The 11,648-nt window shown below is 42.1% G+C and overlaps 2 protein-coding genes across 2 annotated transcripts; both read right to left on the reverse strand.

Moving 5' to 3' along the window:
• Nucleotides 1-2,677: 2,677 nt before the first annotated feature.
• Nucleotides 2,678-4,848, reverse strand: slc25a5 (solute carrier family 25 member 5). The gene is made up of 4 exons (XM_031745384.2): nt 4,673-4,848; nt 3,436-3,922; nt 3,203-3,343; nt 2,678-3,092 (listed from the first exon to the last, which is right to left on the reverse strand). The coding sequence occupies exons 1-4, from the start codon at nt 4,781-4,783 to the stop codon at nt 2,935-2,937; spliced, it is 897 nt and encodes a 298-aa protein (XP_031601244.1). The 5' UTR covers nt 4,784-4,848; the 3' UTR covers nt 2,678-2,934.
• A 584-nt stretch (nt 4,849-5,432) lies between these two features.
• slc25a43 (solute carrier family 25 member 43) lies at nt 5,433-10,772 on the reverse strand. Its single transcript, XM_031745274.2, has 5 exons — nt 10,291-10,772; nt 8,448-8,689; nt 8,161-8,333; nt 6,766-6,900; nt 5,433-6,405 (listed from the first exon to the last, which is right to left on the reverse strand). Exons 1-5 carry the CDS (start codon nt 10,560-10,562, stop codon nt 6,193-6,195), a joined length of 1,035 nt encoding a protein of 344 aa, XP_031601134.1. The 5' UTR covers nt 10,563-10,772; the 3' UTR covers nt 5,433-6,192.
• Between the last annotated feature and the right edge of the window lie 876 nt (nt 10,773-11,648).

An 11,648-nucleotide genomic window follows, 5' to 3' on the forward strand; every position in this document is an offset into this window, starting at 1 on the left:
CTAAAAGGTTTTCAGCACGTTTTGTAATTGTTGGCTTATGTACACATTTAGCACACAAAAAGTACCCGCATAATGATCTCAACATAGTAACATTTAAATGTACCAGAATCGTTGTATTAGAGCAAATATCATATGCGACTATACGAGTCTTTGTTTTTACTGGGATCATGTGATAGATACCATAGACAAGACTGCTATGAGTGGAAAGCTCTCAGGTCATGACCCCGTGACGTAATTCGGTCTAACAGCTGAAATTACGCAACAGCCCGGCTGACAGAAGTTTATCATCGCCCAGAGTAAAGGGTAGTAAAGGATATCTTCAGTGATCCGTAGACCTGCATAGCGTAGTACAGGAATGTAACTATGTACTTTTACATAAGCACAGCATTGTACTCAGTTTGTGTAAATATTACTTTTTTTTAACTACACCACATTTTTTCATAATAACATAACAGTAAAGCACTAATAATGAGACATTACAGCCTCAGTTTTAGTAGTAAAACAGAGAGATAACACTCACGGGCTGAGTTTATGTTTATATTTGGTCATGTTATGCTTCGGGTAATGTTTTTTTATGTGGGTTTACATGTCATTAGTGTTTTTTTTCCCCTGTGGCAGTGCAACCTTTACTTAAGAAGCTATCGCCTACTCTCCATCATAAAAACTGCAAATGTCCGGGAGCAGTGTGTGTTTCTGTTTGTAATAAAGGTACTAAAAATAATGAGAAGCTGCTGCTTTTGGCTGCTCCATTACTCACGAGGGGTTGCCACAGTGGGCAGCTCTGCATGTTTGATTTGTCAGAGATTTTACAGTGGATGTGCTTTGTGTTTCCTCCCAGGACTGAATCTTTCTTATGTAAATGTGTAAACCACTACTCGATGGAGCCACTGTGAAATAATATTGAGAAATAGTAATACAGTCCACCAGCAAAATTCATCTATTTTTATGACCGAGGAATTGAGTAAAGGACTTCAAGGAGCTGTGGCATATCTTAAGCCACGCAGACAGCGAGTAAAAGGTTGTGATCCCTGTTAAAGCTGTAATGAGACAGCTGTAAAGTGAGGCCTACTGAATGAAGGATTAACTATGGGCTACCTGCTGAGAAGAGCCTTTCAGACCGGACTGGAGAAAACAGCATTAAAACTAATTTCTGTGGGTAAGAGGTCGGGTCCAAGTCTTTGTGAATCACTGAAAGCAAGATTAGTCCAGCTGAGTAAATCATGTAATCTGTTAGCCTCTTTTTAGCAGCACTGTGTCCTCCACTCAGGATCAATTTGGGTTAAGTGTCCAAGTCGTAGTCATTGTGTCTCGTCAAGATTAATTTGATTAATTCTGCTTGTCATCTTGGAAGTAAGTGATTAAGTTTGAGGACATATCACTGGATGAAAGAGTGGGAAACACTAAAGGCACATTGCCAGTGACAGAATTAAACTTCTGATGAACTTTAAGAGCTGCACAGTGAGTCAAAGACCTTAATATTCTCATTCACTCATGGTAAGAGTAATTAAAGCAGCAGTGACTTAAGACTCATGGAGGATTTCTGGGGCGCTAACAGTCCAAAACAGCTAGAGATTGTGAATACGCTGCCACTGATCCAGAACCTGGGTTACAAAGATTTTTCCCCCTAGTTTTTTTTACTAGTAACATTTGTCAAGTTTCCTCTAAAAATGAAAGTTTGTTTTTAAACCATAAATGCAGAGATGATGTTCAGAGGGGGCAGCAGTTCTATCATGTCTGAATAAAGAGAGGAGATTAAAGTTGCCGAGTGTCCCCATGGTCTCATGCCCAGCATGTGCCAGGATGCCACTGTTAGATTACAAACTGTTTAAATATACACTTCTCTTGACTTTTGGACATCAAGCTAGATTTGAATTAAATTAAACAGACAGACCTGAACCAAAGTTGAGTTGAACCAAAGAGCACAAAGTCTGCAGCTGACTTTTATAGAACGGCCTGCCCACCCTCGATTAGCTGGACCAGTAAGAACACTATGTCCTGTCCTACACAAGCGACAGTCATGTGCCTCTTTACGCATGCCAGGATCATGTATCAGCAGCAATTTATGACACCACCTTTAAATACACGTGTACACAAGCAGTGCACCCCACTAGAAACCCTCTACATTGTCCTTGATGCGTTTTAATAACCAGCTAGAATGCAGAAATCTCCTTCAGTACACTTTCATTTCATCCTAAGATCCCTTCAGTAAATAACTTGTGTCAAACTGGTAACTGGACAAATGGCTCAAGGTCAGAGTCATCAGTCACACCAGTTGGGAGTCAGAAGAGGCTTGGCAGGAGATAAAAGTATATTTAGAAGGGTGGAATAATCCACCTTACAACAGGTAATCCTAGAGGAAGTCACTTGTGCAAATGTTCTTCGAAACTATTTTATAATTCTGTAAATGCACAAGAGACTGCTAAAGCTAATGACTTTCTGTGGATCATTTCGCTGCGAGCACGTCACGGTTAAAATATCGTCAGCGGGTCAACGTTCGCAGCTGATTTTGGCGCCCCCCCAACTACAACCTGCAAGTCTAAGATTACATTTCTCACAAGAGGCAGCCAAATATCTTCCTCAGAAGGCGTGACTGAGGAGACGCGCAGCCGGGAATCTCAGTCACACTCTGTCGCGTACACTTTATACATGGCATTACACTTCAAAACCAGGCAGGAGATTGACTCTGTAGGTTGCCTTTATTTCTCGCTTACTGGCAAGGTTCCTGTGTTCAGGGAATGACATTCTGGTAAGGGGCAAAACAAAAAAGAAAATGAATGGGCCAAGAGAAGAGTGCATAACATATTCCCCCGGTACAACTAGTAGAAAATACTAGTTGGTCCCTATAAATATAGCTCGGCATTTAAGTCCTTCCAAATGTACAAGATATGTTACAGTTAAACTTCACAACATGAACAGTGAACATACAAAAACATCTTAGATGAATTTCTTAAGCTCATCATACAAGACGAGCACAAAGGCGCCACCCATGCCTCTCAGCACGTTAGACCAGGCTCCCTTGAAGAAGGCCTTGCTGCCCTCATCGCGTGCAATCTTCTTCCAGCAATCAATGGTGCCCGTGTACATGATGTCAGCTGAAGGGGAAGAGACACAATCACACAGATGTTATAACCTCATTTAAATAGAACAGTGGGGGGAAAAAAGAAGAGGAAGTTACACTTTGATTTTGTTGGGGTTTTATTACCTCCTTTGCGTCCAGACTGCATCATCATACGACGACGGACGGTATCGAAGGGGTAGGACGTAAGACCAGCGACGGCAGTCACACTCTGAGCAATCATCCAGCTCACTATAATGTGCGTATTCTTAGGGTCAGGAAGCATGCCTGTAGGAGAAACATTAGCCGGTGAGATTAAAAGGCTAAAAACTGCTATGTAAAAAGACAAAGCTCTGTAATGTCTCTCAGCAAACACTCACCCTTTGCTGTGTCATAGATGCCAAAGTAAGCTGCTCTATAGATGATAATGCCCTGTACTGAAACGTTGAAGCCCTGGTACAGACCCTTAAGGCCATCGGACCTGAAGATCTTCACCAAGCAGTCTCCCAGACCTTTGAACTCACGCTCGTGGCCAGCTTTGCCGACATCAGCGGCGAGACGTGTTCTGGCGAAGTCGAGGGGGTAGACGAAACAGAGGGAGGTAGCTCCGGCGGCACCGCCAGATGCCAGGTTACCCGCAAAGTATCTCCAGAACTGTTTCCGCTTGTCCACGCCGTCGAGGAAAATCTTCTTGTACTTGTCCTTGAAAGCAAAGTTTAGGGCCTGAGTGGGGAAGTATCGGATGACATTAGCCAGATTTCCTCTCCAGAAAGAGAGGAAGCCCTGCTCTTTGGGGATACGAACGACACAGTCGATGATGCCCTTGTACTGCTTGTCGACTGCAATCTGTTTGCTGGCATGTTGCACCTGTAAACAAAGCAGAGACAGCGCAGTGCATTAGAGGCAGTAACAAGTGAAGCTCATCATATCCCGTTTCCTCTTCAAGCTTTCACCTGGTCACCTTGTGAATTGCCTAAGATGGGAGATTCCCGTTATTCTACTGAGTCACACACATTTGCCCTCATGTGCAGGAGGACAGCCCTTTCATTCAACAGTTTGCAGCCCCGCCCCCTGCCACTGCTGCTGCTGAGGCCGGGCCCAATGCAGCAGTGAAGCGCCATGGCGCAAACCTTGCTGTGACCTTGGCTGTTTGATGTCAAGCCAAACTAATGACCTGTCTTGACACAAGAATAACTTTAAACACTACAGTGGCAACAGACGGTTACATTCTCCTGTCACAGTGCTGCTTTTCATGCTTGGGAAGGCTGCGAGCATTCAGGCCGGTCCATTACATAACAAGTCTGGTGCGCCTCGATTATGCTCGCTCCTCATCTGTGCCTGCACCAATCTCTGAAAGAGCCGCTTCGATTTACTATTTTTAGCCCAGTTTCTACTCCTGACGATGCAGCAGATTTCCATTACTATTAGATTTTAAACCATTTGCAACATGCACAAGCATCTTAATAATTTCCCCTCCACACAACAGAAAGAAGAAGAAAAAAAAAGCTGCAAATGAGCAACAGCAGTATTCAACACACGTATCTGACTGATATCTATAATTACAGTATCATTAGGATTTCAGGTGTTTGCACAGGGATATAAGGAGTTCACACTCACCTGGAGCAGAAGCTTCACTCTCTCGATGGGAGCTACAGCTGTTTTAGAGATGGCAGCGGCGATACCACCAGCCAAGAAGTCCTTGGCAAAGGAAATAGCTTGTTCACTCATCTTCAGTTGCTATCAGCCGCCGTCCAGCTCCTCGGTTGGTGGGGTTGAAATGGCCGAAACCTATCTAGAAGTGAGGGGATTTAAGGAGGCTGTACGCGAGAAAAAACGTGAACTTCGATTCTTTTGTGCGATTGGCCGGCTCTGGGAGTAGTGGGCGGGGCCAAGCGATGACCTTCGATTCAGATTTGGAGCTTTCCCTTGTCACTCAGATAAATCGAGGCACGAGATCAGTCCCACATGTGGGAAAGTTTCTGAATTACTTTGGCGACTTTTTAAAACTTGCAAAGTCGCGTCTGAACAGAAGTGACAGGCACCGTCACAGCGTTATATTATTACCATTCTTATTCAGATTAACCTGAAGGTCGTGTCAAATGTCATTCTGGGGCAGATGAGGCCTCACAGCTATGGTAGGTAAAGGTCATCCCAGCTGTTAATGTCCTTTGGCTGCCACTGAGTTGCCCACGTGAGCTGACGTGATACAATCACCTGACTGATTTCACTCCCAACCTGAGCACACAGACCTTTAAACCAAATAACAAATTGGCCTAAAGCAAATTACCACTACAAGCAAAAGAGGAGGTGGAAGAGTTGACCGGATCTTCAAGTAAAACCACCAAAGTGAAAATGCAGAAACAAACCAGTAAACGTATTCAGCTTTAAAAAAAATTCTTGTTATTATCTTTTCATATAATAATGCGTCACATATTACAGAATCTGACAAGTAGCTTGTAGGAGTAAACAAAACGGTAAAGGGCATGTCAAGTTTAAACTAGCAGAAAATAGAAATACTACTGTAAAGTACAAGCACCTTAAATAAGGTCCATATCCATAGCAACTTTAAACCACTGAAAACAGGTTAGACTGCTGACAGACAACTTAAGGGCAAAGTCACCGTAGAGGAATGTGGGTTTCAGCAAACAGGAGGTTAAATCAATGTTTTTACCTTCAGAATGAAAAACAAATCATTTAAACCTCACAAACACTTTTCTTTCTTTCCATGTTAGCGCAATACGTCATCAATAATGACACACTTGAACTTAAAATGCATTAAAAATTTACATTCATTCATACATTAAAATTATAACCTGTCACATGGCGCTCACAGTTCACAAAATCCATGAGCATTTTTTTAAAAACTATTTTATGTGAGCAGACTATGGCACTAATTCTAATGCAGCAAAGAGCTCAAAATAAATATTTATCCCAAAAGGCACATGTCAGGTAAAAAGCCATCGTAAAACATGGATGGGTAAACAACTTTTTAAAATACTTTTAAATAAAATGTAAAAGTTTGAGAGAGGTAGGCTCCTGGATGCCCTTGGATTTGCTGTTGTGTCATTTTTCAGTCTCTCGCTCCCTCTCTCTCTCTCTTTTTTTTTTATAAACCAGACATCTTTTCACGTAAAGCATCACCATCGATTTCTCAAAGACGAATCCCCTGAGCCAAAGTTCCTGTTTTTCAAGTGGCGCTTGACCTCCTCCAGCTCGTTCGGCCCGAGGCTCTGGTCGACCCCCGGTGTGAGCTTGTAGCTCAGGGGGGAGATAATGTAACCGTTGCGGTAAAGGCAGACCTGCTTGCACATCTCAAAGCAGGTGAAAAGAAGGCCAAAGTAGGGAACAATCTGTGGAAGAGTGACAAAAGACAACTGCATTTTAAAGTCACGCCAACACTTTATTATTTTGATCACAGATCAACAGAGAACTTGAACTTGGTATGCGCTTTATTTTCATTAAAACGGTCACAAGTAAAAACAGTATTGAGCTATGAAGGGATCTGTAGCTTTAAGAGCGGAGCATGCTGTTCCACCTTGGTAGTGAAATTCCTGCTGTGAACTACGCACACTAAACATTACTTTCCATGCCCCGCCCCTTGTTCCTGCGTAAAACATGTACATGCTCTTATTTATATAACAGAAGATCAAACAGACCCGTACTTCGGCCATATAACAAGAAATTGCTACCAATGTATAAGTGAATCATACCTTTATTGTGTTGGCAGTAAGGCCGTTCCACAGTGAAAGGACGCCGTTGTGTTTAATCACCTGTATGAAACAGTCGATCATTCCAGTGAAATGGACGTCAACTCCTCCAAAGTGGGGAAGACGGGCGCTTTGTGCCTGTTAAAAAGAATGAAAGCCAAAATAGGAAATGGTGAATCAGAGTTTGAAGGTGCTTATTAACTCAGAACCGGGAAGGTCAGAGGACATAATGTGACTATGTGCTTGATTTAATTCAGCTGTCATTTATCAGTAAATGCAAAAGGACAGGACCAATCAGGTAAGTATAAAATATCTTGATATTGTAGGAGGGGCCACCAAAGTAGTGCCAAAGATTCAGAGAGTAACTATCAGAAGTAGACTATCGTGTTTCATGGATAAAGCATGAGACCAACAGGACTATTCAAACAGCTTCATCTGTAGAGGACACTTAAAGCTAGCCAAGCTAGCCAACAAGTTAAACTATACACGTCTTAAATCATTACCCTAAGCCTCAGCAAACATCATCCGCTGTTTTCCCCCATTCTCTGTGTTCTGTCCTGAATTAATGTTTAACTCTGAGCTTTTTAATGACAGACACTACAGCTGAATAGCTAAATGAAGCCATTATGCACGACTGTTCTTTAAAGTAAGTGACGTTGGTGCGATGCTTCAGTAGACTGGAAACACACGCCGGCTGTGTGATAGTTGCTGGCTATCTTTAGAGAACATATCTATAGCTTCTGCAGAGCTGGGACACATTCACATTCCCAGCTGCTGTTGAACCTTGTTCTGCTGAACCCATCTAATAATAGGCAGATAAAACCGGATGTAGAATCCTGTCCTTTGCCACACCATTGTTCCCAATGTGTCCTTTCCAGCGTATAGACACCGGTGCAGACCAACATAATCTGCTGTGATTACCATATTTTAAAACACATGCAGTAAAAATCTCTTCTCTTTATATTTAGGTAAATCACTACTAAAGCAATTCTGATGTTAACTTTCCATACTCAAAATCATTGAGTGGCTAAGGTCAGCCCATACTTAGGCAAACATCTACTGCCATCTTATGGACTAAATATGGTACTACAGCCAGCATGCAGGAGCATCTACACTGTAAACCTGTTGTGTTTACAATCATTTCCCAATTACTCAGTCAGCAGCTGAGGGACTTGAAGAAGAAATATGAATTTAATTAAAAAGACCAACACAGTATTTCCAGCATCACTATGCAGCTGTACACTCCTATTTAACACCTTAAAAAATATCTACCAAAGGTGTGTATTGTCTATCTTTATGTTTCTATTTTAAATACTTCCAGCTTGAAAAACAAAAAATAGTCCTGTTTCAGTTCTCCAAACATACCCCACAAGCAGAAAAAGTGTTCTGTAAACTTACTTGCATTTTCCGCTTTACAGTTTCAAAAGGGTACGAGAGGGTTTGAGCCACTCCTGCTGCCAAACAGCCGTTTATTAAGTTCTGCAGGGGAGTGAAGCGAACAGGAGGCTCCTGCCACAGCTTGTCCAAGTTCATGTAAACTGCATAACATCCGACAGAAAAGGGAACTGCACCTGTAAGGACATGAAACTTAACGTAAAGGTGGAGTTTTGTGACGTGAGATTCATACGCAAAATCTTACACGATCTACTAAAAACGAATTAGTTTGTAGTAAAGTGTATACGAACCCAAGACAGTGAGGGAAAATCCCCTGTAGAGGGCGAGCAGCCCCTCGTTCTTGTAGATCTTTGACAAGGAGTGAGCCACGCTGATGTATGTGGGCTGCCTGCAGTTTTGAATGATCAGCCTGGTTTCTGCTACCTCCAGTGGGTACGTGGCCAGAGCAGCAACAACACCGGCCAGTCCACCAGCAAATATGGCTCTCCACTGAGAGATGAAGCCCAGTTCATCCATGTGAAGGTGGACTATCCTGCACACAGAGGAAAGAAATAAATCTATGAAAAATAAAACTCAGATGTCCCTGTAAGGCAGTTTGTCTTGCAGACGGTCCAACACAATACATACACATGGATACATAGATACACATATATAAATAGATATATATAAAAAGACAAGACAAGAAGCCACTCTGTTTGTTTATGCATCGCGTTAGCATTTAATACACATGCAAATGACATTAAGTGTATTCAGAGCAGTCAGGCAAGCTCTGCTGCTTTGAAATATTTTTTTTGGACACTATTTTTATTTCAGAGCACTTCTTGGAAGCCTCCAACACAGAAGCACGTGAATAACTGAATCCACGTGTGTGTGTGTGTGTGTGTGTGTGTGTGTGTGTGTGGGGGGGGGGGTCACAGACATATAGGGAAAGGCCTGCTTTTCCTGGAACTGTGTGTACAGCATAGAACACCAGGTTGGCCACTCAGGACGTATTATTTACGCGTATAAGAAACAAAACGAAACGAAACAAAAACACGTCATCGGGAAACATAATGACTAATACAGATAGTAGGCAGTAGATTTGCTATTCTTTGCGGGATTACAGTTGTCTTGCCGGCTGCTTACTGCCTGTCTTTTGTCCTTAAGTTACCTAACCCTGAATCGGTATATCATGCCCTCATTTTTGCCTCACAGGCATTATTTCCTCTCACGGGGATTTTTTTTTTTTTTTGTTAAACCACAGGACTCGCAGACCCAAACCAAAGTTCATCCAACATGGATGATAAACGTATTAATGTGCTTGCTGTTTATATTGCTACGTATCAGAGCTGCAACATATAATAAGCCCTAACAAAGCGGAGCTGGGAAATTTGAGACATCTTCAAAGAACGAAACCCAAAATGTCAAATATTGTGGATGTAGTTTTATTAATAATTTGAGCAATTTGTCAAGCAAAAACAACTATTTTCTACAGTTTAACCTAATAAATTTGAAGGATTCTTGAGTCTACTGCAAAAAGTGGGACGGCTTAAAGGTTTGACTGAATTTGAAGTGAAGTCAAAATTGGACATTTCGATCTATTAAACGCAATTTCGACAGTAAGTCGAAATTTTGAGAAAATAAACGTAAAGTTGGACTTAGTTCTACCATTTTCTACCAGTTTCGGGAACATACATATATATATATATTATTTTGAGCCTCAGGGATACGATGGTTAATAACGGCACACTACCTGCGAGACAAAACCCGGGGAAGAGACAACCCTGCAACTTTAAAACTCGGCTGAGAAAATCCAGCCTTCTGATTGGCTTAAAATGGAGCGTGCGACTCACATAGAGAAACAGGAAGTGCACCTTTAACTTCAGGGATAAAAGCAAACAGACCATTTAAATCAACTATTTTTTATTCTTTTAGGTCCTGATACATAAAGAATTAACTTGAATATTATTTTTTCTGTAACTTCAGCGTGTTTCATTCCGTTTTACACTTCAAAACACAAACACAAAGTCGACGTCACCTGACCCAAGTTGAATAACAAACTATTTAGGATAAATTTGGGTCAAACGATTACATAAAATGCTATGCAGTCGACACAGCGTGATGCAAACCATAAATATAAGTAACTTTACTCACTTTCTGTATGTTGCGAGGTGAACTGCGTTGTAGGGAAACAACCGGAGGCAAGAGGCGAGATTTCCTTTCCAAAATCCCCTAAGCCCCTCATTCTGGTAGATGATGAGAAAACTTTGCCAGAAACCCCTCTTGGAGTGAAAAGTGCCCACCTGACTTTTAATTTTGACCACCTCTAAAGGTGACGTGACAGTTTTGCTAAAAAACCCGGCGAAACCGACGCACACGAAGCTCTGAGACCTCGTCAGCCTGTCGTCCCTTTTCACTGTGGCCATTGCTGCCTGGCCTTAATGCTCCAAACCGCCTGGCTCCTCCGATGGTTGCAGTTTTCTAGGATTTGCTTATACAGGTTAAACATCTAAATATAGACGGCGAGGAGGTGTCTGTTACCCATCCCGACCGGCGGTGTAATGTGACAGTCACGTCACTTTGGTCGTTACCGTGGGTGAGCACTGAACAGCAGAGGGCGCGCTTCGACCTCAGATCAGTTATTACGTACAGATGATGCAATGCCGCAAATCAAAGTCCCTACAAGTGTGAGTCATGCCTGCCGATTATAGCCGAGTAGAAGCATAAAAGTGAAATTACACGTAGTCAAAGTATAGTCAAAAGTTCTTCAAAATCATTATTTGGTACAAGCACCTTTGTTCTTCAACACATCCTGAACTTTCTTTGGCTTCTTGAAGGATATTCAAAGTTCTTCCTTGCTGCCTTTTGTTCTCTGTCAAGATGACCCCTCTCTGCTCTAATAATGTTGAGGTCCACATTCTGGGGAGGGCAATTCATGACCTTCTGTTTTTCTATCCAGGTATGCTTTTACTGAGTTGGCTATGTGTTTGGGATCATATTCATGCTGTTTCCAATCAGATGCTTTCTAGATGACATTGCATGGTGACTCAAACTCCAATGGTGCTTTTCTGTGTTCATATTTACATCAGTTTTTACAAAATGCCCAACACCACCAACTTAAATGGAGCCCCGAACCATAACAGAGTGTCCACTGTGTTTAGGAGATGGCTGTAAACACTCACTGTTGGACCTCTCTCCTGGCCTTCTCCATACATGCTGACAATGATTTGAACAAAAACTTTCAAATTTGCACTTGTCACGCCATAAGACCTGTTGCCATTGATTTTCAGTCCAGTTCTTGGATACTTTGGCTTACCTCAGCCTTTACTCCCAGTTTCCCTTCCTTAAGAATGGTTTTCTGAGAGCCGCCCTTCCACTGAGACCTCTTCTTATGAAGCGTCAGATGATTTATTGATCATCTGAAAAGCCAGATGCATTTTTCCAATCCTTTGTCTATTTCCTAAGGAAATAATTTAAAAAGCAGCCAATGTCTGAAGAAAAACGTTAAAAGA

The sequence above is a fragment of the Oreochromis aureus genome, linkage group 2 (genome assembly GCF_013358895.1).
Source record: "Oreochromis aureus strain Israel breed Guangdong linkage group 2, ZZ_aureus, whole genome shotgun sequence".
In the NCBI taxonomy this organism is placed as follows: Eukaryota; Metazoa; Chordata; class Actinopteri; order Cichliformes; family Cichlidae; genus Oreochromis; species Oreochromis aureus.